Consider the following 14,287-nt stretch of genomic DNA (forward strand, 5'->3'; position numbering starts at 1 on the left):
ATGAAGTCCCAGCATTAGTTATGCCATCACCTTTCAATTCTCATTATTTTCTGTTCTTCTCCATTTAATATACAATAAGGAAAAGGTGACATATTTAAATACCGAGTGTGAGCTATATGTATGCAACCTTAGTCCATACATTTCATGCATGTGGAATGCATGTTCATACTACTGACCCCTTCAGTCACCTTCATATAATCTGTCTCACTCATACACACACACACACACACACACACACATGCACACCCACACACACACACACACAAATTCTCTCTCACTCTCTCTCTCTCTTTCTATCTCTGGGTTGTAATTCATTTTGACCTTGGTGAAAATACACTATTAAAGAAGATCTGTATGGTTGGACTTTGGGTCCCCCACCAATTAGCTGATGTTCCCATCCTATGTTATTTTTTTTTGGATTGAAAATGCAGGATGGCCTATAAATATTATGAGCATCTGATTTCTTTTTTTTCTTTCTTGTGGAGTGAGTATAAAGGCCTGCATACTCAATTGCATTTCCTATTTTTGCAAGGCGATAAAATCTGAACCACATATTACAAGCAGCATTGTATTTTAGAGCTCTATTTAATGATTTCATCATGCAGTTTCCGCAAAGTCATATTGTCTGTGCTAAAGGATAATGCATTTAAGTTGATAATAATACTGCAGCATGTGCTTGCAATACAATAAAAATACAAACACTTCATAGAAATACTCTTCCTGTTGTAACTTCTCTTTGTTCCTCTTTTTTCCTTTGTCTTTTTTCTGACAGTATTTTTTTTGTGCTAAAAATGCACATAAATACAGTCCTGTCAATGCTTCTGACCTAGACACAAGGAACAAAGCTATTGTTTTAGTACGTCATAGGTATCTGTGACAGTTGTAAGTCACAAGGCAGTTAATAAGACTATTATAAATTTGCTGCTTTCATACTCAGACTAAATAAAGGTCTATAGCGAGGATGGAAATCCTGGACTGTGTAACCATGGCAAGACTTATAAACAAGGGAGTGGCTGTAGTTGTTTGCGAACAGCCGTTCCTGTCCCCTGTGAATCAGCGTACCCTTTCTAAGGAGTGCAGGGTCCCATTTTAAGTTTATTTCCTCTCTCCCAAACACATTATTTGCCCCATGCACTCTCAGTCTTTCCCTGACCTTGGATAACCTAGCCGAGCAGGGTTTCCACATTGCAGTGAGTCGGCATTATGCGAGAATGCCCTCAGTTCTATAGACTGGCCATCGATCGCATGTAATAGCCATTTGGACGGTGGGATTGACTTGTCTGCACTGCAAGCCGCCATGCAGTAACAGACATTCCTCAATAATGCAGCCAGCGCCACTGGCGCTGTACGGCTTCCAGTTACATCATCCTGCCTCTAAAGGGAGGGTGCTGCTAAGCTTGGCTTTTTGATCAATACGACTTCACAAGCAAGCTGGTCCATTAGTTCGAGAGATACGAACAAGGAAGTATTATGACAAATCGTTTGCCCTGTGCGATTGCAGGCAGCACTAGAGCGAAGTGTGCAGACAGACATACTGGCAACTGAAATGCTCATAAAGTATGTACTGCACAGTATACAGTATCTGTGGCTTTGTGTTAAAGTAGCAAGGGCTTGTGGCAGAGTGTGGCCAGTGTGCAGGTGGAGAATGCATGCATGGAAATAAAATAAATGAATGAATTGTGCAATCCTGCAAGTGAATTGCCATAATTTTCCTCTTATGCATGTTAAGACAAAACAAGGACCACCAGACGGACAGTACTCAAAAATAGCTTCTGAAAATAGGCCAAAACTGAGCAGATGTACAGACACTCACCTGCAGAGATGAGGAGGATGAACTAACTGCTGTCTCTGTTAAAATGACTTTTAAGAGGCAGTATATGCAGCAGCTATTTCTTAGGTATTAGAATTGTGCATGCCTGCAGGTTAGGCTGCTGCTGTCCATGGTCCTGGAGCTCCTGGGTTTTGGAAGCAGTGACAGCAGCCAATGAATAGTCATCTCTGCTCCTCCCCCACCCCCAATGGCATCACAGAACTACTGGAGAATGCAGTCCTCCATGACTGTCATATGGTAATTATACTTATTCATTATTAGTTTGTACAGCTGACAGTTATGAATTAATATACTTCAAAGGGATAGTCTGGAATATTGTCAGTTGTACTACACACTACAGAGTGCATAAATTTGAGCCTCTGCCACAGGGAGACATGAGTGTGAGGTTACTGCTTTAAAAGCCACATTGATTGGAGGCTGATGAATGGGTGTCCAGTTGGACAGCTTTGCTTTACTTTTGACCCGCTCCCTGGGACAGGCACACTGATACTGATGCTGATACAAAATTTTTCTTACCGTCACACCACCTGTTCATGAATATATAATGAACCTGGGTCATGGGTGGAGGAGGACGAGGGAAAAGAGACTGTGACATCCTTAAGCCTTTTACAATAGAGCTGAAGAAAAGGAGAAAGGGAGAAACGAATTAACATCCTTGTAAAAAAAAAAGAACATCACCCACATAAACACTATTTTCACACAATATGGCTGTTTGAAAATGTGTAAAACCACATCTAACAGGAAGAAATATTAGCCTATTGTTCATCAAAGATATCAAGTACCGATAGTGTATGCAGCCAAAGGGAAAACAGGAGAAAACTGAATTCCGAATGGGAATAATTTTACTTTTTCTTCTTGTTCTCTGAAAAACGTCATAAGCTTATACATTACATTTTAAACAAGCCTGTTCAGCGGAGAGATCCATATCCTCTGTGTGCCAGAGATGAAAGATGACCGTTTACAAGATGAGTCAGTCCTCAGGAACCACCCATTTTCATCTAGTTTCAGGAATGGCAGGGGAGTTTGAGACATCTGAGAACGTCTTTGTCATAGCCTCAAGTCAGAACGTAACAAAAACAAAAAACTCATAAACTCATAATTCCTTCAGCAAAATGGTATGTGCACCACTAACATAAATAATAAAGCCTACTGTCATTGTCTCTGTTTGGCTCTCTGTAGAGAGAGGGATATATCTGCAGACACACGTGCATGCAAAAGAATGCTGACTCATCTATACTATTGATTGCGATTTCCCAGAGCAAAGTGCATTTTATAAGGAAATCTGTTCATTATTATTCTGAGGTTTCCCTGCAGTTTATTAGACTCCTTTTAAATGTGCTTGACATTCAGCATTAAAAGGCATCTTATTTAACAACCACTTAACACTTATTGTAAAAGAAGGAGGAAGTATGTTTCCATTTAAAATATGAATACGCTGCATTACTTAAACTTACATTAATGCACCTTGATAGAACACTGACTTACTAATGAGGCCCTCAAATGTAATTACAAAATTATGCTTGGTTTTGAGGTTGCTGGATCAATCTAAACCTACTATTCCCTGATCTTTGAGATGTTTGCCAAATGCACAGTGATCGGTTCCATGTTACCGTGGAACAATTCAAGGGCTGCATTAAGATGTGCTCACTGAGTTTAGTTTCAGCCTAATTATCTGAATCAGTAAAAGGATTTTTAGTCTCCCGGGGATAGTCATGAATGTACGTGCATTCATTACACATTCATTACGGAAATTATATGTTCAGATGGCTGCAGTCCAAGGGTTTGATTTTATCACAGTGCAGAGCATCATTGCCTTGACTCTCAATGGGTAATTATTTGCAGTTATCTTTTATTGTTCATCTAAATGTACTATTTAGCATGAAAGCCAAAAAAAGATGTCAAACAGAATTTAATAACTAAGCTGCTTAGTTACTGCTGTTGTAGATTGAATCATCCCATGAATCTTGTAAAAAAAAATGTACATTCAGTTCCATCTGAAGCATGCAGGGAAGAGTATTTTGTTTAATTGACTGAACTGTTTAATGATATGTCATGCTGGTTTTCCCTCCAGATTATGCAGCAGTTCTTCCTGTTCAGCAGGAGACAGCTATGGAATAAGCTGTGGGCTATTGTTTTCATCGTTTTTCCATCTCAATTTCTAAGATATTGCCATATACATACTGTGCAGTGCTGCAGGATTGCAGTAACTTTTTTTGTGACCGCATACATATTCCAGAAGAGACATGAACTGCTAAGACAACAAATGTGTGTGTTCGATATATACGTATCTTTACACAAATCTTGCCTCACGCCAACGTGCCTCACACAACAAGCTTGCAGATATCGACAATTGCGTACCACGTTAAATAAAGTTATTTCAAAGAAAAGACAGGACCCAATGTTAAAATTTATTAGACTAAGCGCACCTCTTAGACTGCTCTGTAGGTAAGCAGAGGGTGAGTCTTACAGCCAGGTGAAGGTGAAGTGACACTTGGCCAACATTTTGTGCTGAGTTACGAAGCCATTGCTCCGCTGGCTGGGGGGTGAGGGGTGAAGAGACGCTATTGAGTATTCAGTGCGGTACTCTGTACTTGGCAGAATTTTAAGTAGCACTCTGCAATTTCCCCGACTAAGAATCGATCTTTCAGATTTATGCCACCTGAAAGCTGCCCTTTTGATGTGCCATTTCTTTGCACAATGTATCCAAATCCAAATGTCTCCTTATTTGTCCATCTTTAATTAATTGATGGTTTATTGTTAGGTTTATTCTGATATTAGACTTGAATGTTCTCGGTTTTAGAAGGATAACCAATTGCCTTTTTTTTTTTTGAACAACCCTGCTGAGAAACTGTGTAGCCTCCTGTTATTCTGTTGCTTTTCAGTCACGCTGTGAAACGCAAATGACTGAAGCCAACTTCCAAACCACCAGTTATTTCTATCTGATTTGTAATCAAGCAATATGATGATTACAAGCAATAATTGAATATAATTTAAATCAGCTAAATCATGAATGGATATTTAGAATTATATAATTGTCAGGCCACATTCTGGTTAACATCAAATAGATCACATATTTTAAAGTAGCAAATTTGTTCTACAGAAGCTATAAACTCGGCTAGTTAGTGCAGATGCCAAGTAGCGCAAGTAGCTCAGTTTCCTCTTTCCAGGAAAAAAAGAGTAGGCCTAATATGTCCTTGGGATCATATCTCGACGATATAGCCTACCACTGCACAACATAATTTTCAGTTCAACATACGCATAATATATACGCTAATTAAATATTATTATTATTATTATTATTACTGCGTGTTTTGTGCAATTTTCATAAAACGTCTACATTAAACTTAGGCTACGCATGCTTATCATAGTAGTTTTTAAATTTTAATTTCAGGATGAGATGGATTCATGCGTTTAATTTTTATCCACTAAAATATAGACAGAAAAAACATTAGCCTATATTAGGCTATCGGTGAACTCTTAGATAAATGCAATATTGCTCAGATTTATGCTTGTCCAAAAATATGCTGTTTACAGCGTGCATGCTTCGGCAAGTTGAAAAAAAGAACAAAAAATAGCAAAGACTAAACTCAAAAAGTTAACCTCAGTATTACATATTCTGATAGTTCGAAGAACGGGCGTCTTATTCTTTTCTATTACTTTGCACTCATTTCCACCAACTTAACGGTCAATATTTGGCGTCTTCTCTTGTGTAGCTTACACCTTTACCCACGTGTTTTATTCTTTTTTTATCAGAAAGTCGGACTGTGTATGGTGGAGGTGAAAAAAAAATCCCCCTTTCAACGGATCAATTAGGTTTCCCACGAAGGGCTGCATTCTTGCCCTGTTAGCGAATATGGCTCTTGCCTCCTGTATAAAAGGGTGGACGACTGAGCAGTCGGCGCTGTCTGAGCCAAACACCTCATACCACACACCTACAGCACGCAAACAGCTCACTTATCCACTATACATCTCCCTTAAACAGAACTCATCCACTGTCTTCCAGGATGAGTTACACGCTGGATAGTATAGGGACCCCCGTTTATCGGAGGGCAATTGACTCTCGTACTAGCTTTAACCGCACCAGCGCATCCCCTTCCGCTAGCTATAGAACCCAGTCATGGGCAAGGACAAATCCGGGGACCACATTTTCCACTTCCTACAAGAGAACCACCACGGTGCCTAGGGCGTACGGCTCCACTGTGCTGAGCTCAGCCGACAACCTCGACTTAAGCCCCCCTATGTTCAACGGGGACTACAAGCGCTCCAACGAGAAAGAACAGCTCCAAGGGCTCAACGACCGCTTTGCCGGCTACATTGACAGAGTGCATTATTTAGAACAACAGAACGGCGAGATTGAGGCTGAGATTCAAGCGCTGCGGCAGAAACAAGTCTCGCACACCCATCTAAGTGATGCATACGATCAAGAGCTTAGCGAACTCCGCTCGATGCTGGAGCAGATACACCACGATAGGGCACAGGTTCAGCTTGACTCAGACCACCTGGAAGAAGACATTCAGAGGCTGAAGGAGCGCTACGAGGATGAGGCCCGCATCAGGGACGAGACAGAAGCAACCATCCGCGCCATGAAGAAGGACACGGATGATTCTGCCCTTATGAAAGTAGAATTGGAAAAGAGAGTGCAGTCTCTTCGAGACGAATTGGAGTTCGTGCGCAACAACCACGAGGAAGAGGTGAGCGATCTTCTGTCTCAGGTGCAAGCGTCGCAGGTTACCGTGGAGATGAAAGACTACCAAAAGACGGACATCTCCGCGGCGCTCCGTGAGATTCGCTCTCAGTTGGACGGCTACTCATCTCAGAATCTGCAGCAGGCTGAGGAATTGTTCATGTGCCGCTATTCCAAGCTGACCGAAGCTGCCGAAGTTAATAAAAGTGCTATCAATGCAGCCCGGAATGAGATCGACGAGTATCGCCGCCAGATACAGAAACAGAATGTCGAGCTGGAGTCTGTGCGCAGCACCAAGGAGTCACTGGAGAGGCAACTGAATGATATCGAGGACCGACACAGTAATGACTTGAGTAGTTATCAGGTGAGTTGCGCCGAGCCTTGTTACAATATCTATTTAGGAAACAGCAGAATGAATTGACAATAGATGCAGAATCCACCTCTATTAGGCTTCAGCTCTATAACCTAAAGCTATATGACTTTATCAGGTAATGTAGCCTATTATTATTTCTCTTTAAAGCCACAGATAATAGGCTACTAGTTATTTAGTTTCACTTATGTGCATCTTGTTCGAGCGGCACCAGCGATAGAAACTTTTAAAAATATATATATATTTTTTTTCAAAATATTCTAGTATAAAAAAATTATTCCGAGTTAGGTATGACACCTATGCACGAAGAAGAGGGAAGAGGATATGAAACAATGTCAAAATGTCAATGTCAAAATGATTTTAGATCATCAAATGTTTTTCCTGGAGAGGCGCAATCCTATGCTACTATTTTAAGACTGTATAGTGGGTTTCTAAGCCACATTATTTTAATAAATAATAATATGTAGTATAGATGAAAAAGGGAAATTTGACCTACAATGTATTAGAACACAAACGCATTCGCCTGATTTATATTAACAAATAATGTCAGACCTTGCTAACAGCATTCTCATACTAGCGAGTAGGCTATAGGCTAAAGATAGCAGCTCAAGAACTGATACAATTTTTCGCTAACCAAGAACCAAAATTCACATTCTGAATACAGATTACATCCATAACAAGCCCTAAGAAGAACAACATACAACCGTACTATAATAACCTAGACCCATATAATTACCATAAGCTGTATAAATATAAAATGTGTTTGCGCGATCTAGCGAGATGAAACTAAGGGGACACTAAGTTGCTTCGTCAGTGCGTCTTTTCAGTAGCAGTTCTGCGTGTGTCTAAATACAGTATTGCCCCAAGTAAAGACTCACCAGGGACACTCGACAAGCAGGGCTTTTCTCTTGTACTTTCGGTTGGATATCAACAACGTATAACAATTCCTTTGTTATAAGATGGGGGGAGGTGTTTTTTTTGTTTTTAAACATTTATTTGACGCATTATCAGTATCAATGAATACACATAGGCTACATTTGTCATCTAGCTACAGGTGTCTTATGCCATGTACTTACATCAATGTTATTTATTTTTGATATATCAGTGTTGCTTGTCTTTTCATAGTGGGGTGTTTTTCTGAAGTTCTCTTAATTTTATTTTTGAAAGGAGACAATTCACCACCTGGATAATGAGCTGAAGGGTACCAAGTGGGAGATGGCCCGTCATCTGAGGGAGTATCAAGACCTGCTCAATGTAAAGATGGCTCTGGATATTGAGATTGCTGCATACAGGTATGGTCAGGCCATTACATTTGATATCCAATTTGCTTAGCAAGTGGCTTTATTCCGGTTTGCCTGCAGCTTGTAGCTTTAAACTGTGACTTGGGAGAAAGTGCTCTGAAGACAGCATTTTCCCCACTCATCCGACTGATTTCTGCATTAGCCATGGTTGGCCAGTAGAGACATAGAGGACAATAGAGCTAGCAAATTAGTGGCAGTAAATGTGAATTGTACCCTGATATTTTATCAATTTTTGCAGCCAGGTATTCATATTTGGTTCCAATTAATCATACTGCCGAGTGGCACAACAGCCATGTCCTACCTGTGATACAGACATGTTTCCTTCTAGTTACAGTTCCAGTCCTCAAAGAACAATTCCAAAATACATTACAAGCTTTACAAGATTTCATGAATTATGGAAGCACCTGTGAAAATTTTCTTTAAATATAGAAAGTTATAACAAAGATGCTACATAATTAGATATGGTATATCATATACAGGGATAGCATATCCAAGCAAAGGCATCTGCTCTCAACGGAGCTATGTGCTCCAATGGACCAGAATCTCATCCTGACTTACAGTAGCCAGTGCCAACAGTGGCCAGGACTCACATGGGGCTACGTGCATTTGACCAGGGAGGAAGAGAATCAGTTAGCAGGCTAATCGCTGCTTCATAAAGTTAAAGCAACTCTTCTGGTCATATGGACACCTTCAATAAGCCTCTGGCTGCTGCACAGGAAATGTAGCCATCTGTGCACAATGACTACGCAGCTCACTTAGCTGACAGAATTTCAGAGGGCCTGCATGTAAGTTTACCCCTTCATGAATTGGTGGAGGATTTCCCAGCAAATCGATGGGCTTAATAATCTGATTGGGCATAAAGGCACACATTTGTTAACAAAGGCAAAATAGGTAATAAATGCTAAAAAATATATATATTACATGTGTATATTAGATTGATTTTAAATGTGTTAATGTACATCAACAGACTGAAGTCAGTGCATTGCTATTCTCTGTGGCATAACACAAAGAAGATGTTGCTTATAAACGTTTCTGTATGAATGTAGTCAACATAAAAAGCTTAGACTGATTTCTTTGAAAAGGGAAAGGCTCAAGGATTAATTTATGCACAGTTACAAATTGAGCATAATTGATGAATTGTTTAATTGTTTCTGTTTCTTTGAATTGGGAGTGTAATCAACTTTTCATGACAGAATATATTTTGTGTACATACCTGTCTGTCTGCAGGAAACTTCTGGAAGGTGAAGAGACACGCTTCAGCACCTTTAGCCCCTCCTTCTCTTACCGCCAGCCCATTGCCCCCTCCAAGAGTCCAAAAGCCAAACTTGAACCTCCCAAGCTGAAAGTGCAACACAAGTTTGTGGAAGAAATCATTGAAGAAACAAAAGTAGAGGACGAGGACTCAGAGGTTGATGACTCCCTAGCTGCCGTGGCCGAAGAACTGGCTGCTGACCTGAAAGAAGGAGAGGAGGAAAAAGAGGGAGAAGGAGAAGATAAGGCAGAAGAAGAGGTGGTTGCCTCCACTGAGGCCAAGGTAAGTGCCAGTGCCCCAGGTGACCAAGAAGAGGAGGAAGAGAAAGAGGGAGATGAGGATGAGGAAGGAGATGGTGGAGAGGAGGAAGATAGCAAAGTAAAAGCAGATGAAGGGGAGGATGAAGGAAAGGAAGATGAGGGGAAGGGAGAAGATGAGGAAGAGAAGGGTGAAGGCGAGGCAGATGAAGAGGCATCAGTGGTGGAGGAGACCATACTCAGTGCCAAGGTCTCTAAATCTGAGGCAGTACCCGAAAAATCTGAGGAGGGCAGTGCTGAAGAGGGAGAAGAAGATAAGGGGAAAGAGGAGGACAAAGAAGGGAGTGACAAAGGATCTACCACTGGTGAGAAGGAGGAAGACGGAGCAGAGGATGAGAGCAAAGACATAGCAGTGAATGGAGAAGTGGAGAAAAGGGACTCAGATGAAGACACAAAGAAGAAAGAGAAGAAAGACATTGAGAAGAAACAGGCAGGCAAGGAAGTAGTTTCCAATGGAGTGAAGGAGAGTCCCACCAAAGACAGTCCAACCAAAGAGAGCCCCACCAAGGAGAGCCCCACCAAGGAGAGCCCCACCAAGGAGAGCCCCACCAAAGAGAGCCCCACCAAGGAGAGCCCTACCAAGGAGAGCCCCACCAAAGAGAGCCCAACCAAAGAGAGCCCCACCAAAGAGAGCCCCACCAAGGAGAGCCCCACCAAGGAGAGCCCAACCAAAGAGAGCCCCACTAAGGAGAGCCCCACCAAGGAGAGCCCAACCAAAGAGAGCCCCACTAAGGAGAGCCCCACCAAGGAGAGCCCCACCAAGGAGAGCCCCACCAAAGAGAGCCCCACCAAGGAGAGCCCCACTAAGGAGAGCCCCACCAAGGAGAGCCCAACTAAAGAGAGCCCCACCAAGGAGAGCCCAACCAAAGTGAGCCCCACCAAGGAGAGCCCCACCAAAGAGAGCCCCACCAAGGAGAGCCCCACCAAGGAGAGCCCCACTAAGGAGAGCCCCACCAAGGAGAGCCCCACTAAGGAGAGCCCCACCAAGGAGAGCCCCACTAAGGAGAGCCCCACCAAGGAGAGCCCCACTAAGGAGAGCCCAACTAAAGAGAGCCCCATTGCAGAGAGCCCCACCAAGGAGAAGCATCCCGCTAAAGAAGACCCTAGTCAAAAGGTGGTGATTACCGAAACTGTGGAGACTATCACCACTGGAGAAGATGGAGCCAAACATGTCACCAAATCTGTTACTGTGACGGAGTCAGTGGAGGAAGTGGAGGACACAGTGGAGGAGAAAATGGTCGCTACCAAGAAGGTGGAGAAAGTTACCACCCAAGCAATCAGGAAAGTCACAGAAACAGAGTGAAGCATTTTAAGCAAGTGTCAGAGGATCAGGGGATGAAATGCAGGGGCTATCCCAAAAAAATGAGAATAACATGATTTGAAGAATAAAGTTACTCACAAAGCTGAAAGACAAAAAAATTGAGAGAGCCATTAGATGCAACACGCTAATCAAAAACGCATGTTGAGTGATAGCTTATAAATGGGCTTTACTGCAGATGTGGACCTGTGGGTGGGGTGCAGGGGTATGTAATCAGAAGTCTAATTATATTTTGGGGACAGTATTTGGAAATGGGATAAAAATGGTCTGCATGCAATTTTAAATAATTTTGGAGAGCAAAATCTGTTGTAATTGTATGTACTCATGCACAGAGTAAATGAGAAAAATGTATGAAATGTGCTTAAAATACAATGAGGTTTCATTTAGAATGGGGATAAGTTGGAAAGGTGTGTAAAAGATACAAATGAAGCAGCTTGCATATGCAAAGAATCAACTGAGCCAAACACAATAATAGCAGAGAATTTATATATAACATGAATACTGTAACAGAATGACTAAACCTAAGCTTATAATGAGAGGAAGTGGGGAAAGCTCAAAGCCTTAAAATGCTGTTTATTCCTGTCAGCTATGTTTACCCAGTGAGTGCAATTTAAATAAACACGCACATATGCACACATTCACGTACTGAAGGACTTTCATTCAAAACTGAACACAACTGAGGTGCTAAAGTTCTCAATCCCCTTTGAGTCATGATCACTCTGTCATAAGCACTTGCTCACAATAAATAAACTGGAATACCGTCTTCCAAATGTGGTTTTCTTTTCATTCCTCGAATTTGTTTGTATGTGTGTGTGTGTGTGTGTTTGTGAGTGTGTGCGTGCACACGTCTGTGTTGATGCATGTTATGATGGATGCGGTGTATATCATAGTTTGTTTTGAATGGACCTCCATGCACAAGTGACAAATGACTTTAATTTGCTTGGGCATCCAAGCTTATAAGGACCAACTACTGTTAATCTTTCCTTCCACCAAGCTACATTAGACCTAGCTGTCCTCAGCTAACCCCAAACATGTCCTTTACTGAAGACACACACCCCATAGTCTATTTTACCTGAACTTCTTAAGATATATTCTTAAGACATCCAGTTTTCACATTGATGAAGTAGGCCTACACTAGGCCTACATATTATAACAACAAAAATCCATATGTAGGTGTGTGAGAGTGTAAAGTGCTTCCATAACAATAAAAACAAATCATGCATGCCGTGTTCCAAATGCTTCACTTTAATTTCTTCCATGAACCGGAATAAACGTATTACTTTTATATTGAAAAGGCAAATAATATTTCTAAGATTTCTAAAAATTAATTTACACTATCCTAAGTAGTGACTTGAGTCACTATTTAATAACTTGAATTTTGGTGGTGATAGCATACAATGCACTTGGAGAAAAAAAACAGATGGAGAAAATAATAAATTACAATAAAAGGTGTATTCGGCTTAATGATACATTGTTTGACAAAATTACATTCATTTGACAAAAACGTTTTTTTGTAATTATGCCGTCTGGATTCTGTGAAGGCTATTTCTAAAAAAATAAATAAAAGTCTTGTCTATAAAAAACAACAAATATAACAAGCGATAGCAAAGTGGTTTATAAACTTTTACTGCCATTCCTACTCAAAAGCTATTCTATTAGGCCTACCATGAATATAACAACTTTAGAACATTGATTGCAAGTTTTGTGTACCTTAGCCTATCTAACATAAGTACATTTTGTGCATAAAATGTTTTACTTCACTAAAAAGTTTTGGCTACTTTAAAGATGCGGTTTAAAGATGTTTGCTTGATCTGCTGTCAGAATGCAAAAAGAAATGAAACATACTGCATTGTACAGTAAATTGCATAGAATTCGATTTGTATCTTAGATACATAAAAAAAAGTTATTACTCAAATCAAGTGTTATAATTCTAATGGACATAAATGATGCTTCTGTCTTGATGTCAGGTTGAGTGATTGCACTTACCAGGCAGTAGTTTTGGCGGTTTAGGGAAATATTGCACTTCCTAATTGAATAACAGCTAAAAGGAATACATTTAAAAAATCATATTTTCATTATTTCTTGCATTATCATCTGCACAATCCTTGTGATATTAATTCTGCTGTGTAATGCAGTGTTAAGCTTACAGTATATTTGCAATACATTTGCTGGCAATAGATGATAAATCAAGATTTCAAAACAAAATCTGGCCATTCATCTACCTTCTTATTCATAAAATGCTCTTTCACTGTGACTTCTGCCAATAGAGGTGATATGCCTATAGGTGCAGATGCAATGCACTCCTTTAATCTTAATCACTTTAAACACTGCAATGCAGGGTTACACAATACCAGCACTTTTATGAGCGATACCACAGGCCAACGCACTTTTTTTGTTTGTTTCATTCAATCTACAGCTCCAATATTTCAACAATATATTAATCTCCTTACGTTATTATTATGATGATGACGTAAACCAGTTTTTCACTGAAAAAGCTTTATTTGTACTTTAGACCTGTTAGTCAATTACATTTACATCATTGGCGGACACTCTTTTCCGGAGCAATTTACAAAAGTGCTTTAAATTACACTAGAAGATAAATTAAGTCCGGTGTTTTCTAAAGAGATGGGACTTAAGTCTTCAGTACCAGGAGAGAATATAGTCGTTGAGTCATGAGTATGCACTACTGGATCTTGTAGTTTTCAGGTGACCTCTGTCGGCTGGACAGAGTGTCTGAGCCAGGGTATAGAGCTTAGCAATGCTGTTAACCTCTTGAACCTCATCTAAGTTAGTGAAATTATTAGGTATTTCAATTTAATAGTCCATGGTGAGGTTAAACTTAAAGTTAAATTCAGGTAAGATAGTGCACTACAAGCCCAAGGTTATTTTGGGGGCAATATACCAGATGCCCTAAGATCACTGGTGGCTCAGAGGTTTTACTGACAAGTATTTGCCAACATAATTTAAATACAGTAGAAACTGGCAGACTGAAACCCAAAGCTCTCAGTGATATTGCCATCAGCATGGGGACCAGAGTGTGCCAATTCTGTAAAAAGAGATTCTTTTTAAAAAGTCAAGAGGCTCCCTCTCATCTCCCTTCACTGGCTACCTACTGTATATCAGCTAGGATCAAATTCAAAACCTTGCTGCTAGCCTGTTGGGAAGCTCAAGTGACAGCTCTATTATATTTTCAAAAGATCATCAGGCCCTACAC

General features: G+C 40.6%; 1 protein-coding gene across 1 annotated transcript; it reads left to right on the forward strand.

The window, feature by feature from the left end:
- The first annotated feature begins 5,706 nt into the window (after positions 1 to 5,706).
- On the forward strand, positions 5,707 to 11,843 carry nefmb (neurofilament, medium polypeptide b). The gene is made up of 3 exons (XM_035435906.1): positions 5,707 to 6,879; positions 8,053 to 8,177; positions 9,414 to 11,843. Exons 1-3 carry the CDS (start codon positions 5,836 to 5,838, stop codon positions 11,056 to 11,058), a joined length of 2,814 nt encoding a protein of 937 aa, XP_035291797.1. The 5' UTR covers positions 5,707 to 5,835; the 3' UTR covers positions 11,059 to 11,843.
- The last annotated feature ends 2,444 nt before the right edge of the window (positions 11,844 to 14,287 follow it).

Source organism: Anguilla anguilla, chromosome 10 (genome assembly GCF_013347855.1).
Source record: "Anguilla anguilla isolate fAngAng1 chromosome 10, fAngAng1.pri, whole genome shotgun sequence".
Taxonomy (NCBI): Eukaryota; Metazoa; Chordata; class Actinopteri; order Anguilliformes; family Anguillidae; genus Anguilla; species Anguilla anguilla.

Coding starts and splice junctions, on each gene's coding strand:
- nefmb (XM_035435906.1), top strand. CDS start 5,836: ATGAGTTACACGCTGGATAGTATAGGGACCCCCGTTTATCGGAGGGCA. Junction 6,880..8,052: donor ATGACTTGAGTAGTTATCAG/GTGAGTTGCGCC, acceptor TATTTTTGAAAG/GAGACAATTCACCACCTGGA. Junction 8,178..9,413: donor ATTGAGATTGCTGCATACAG/GTATGGTCAGGC, acceptor GTCTGTCTGCAG/GAAACTTCTGGAAGGTGAAG.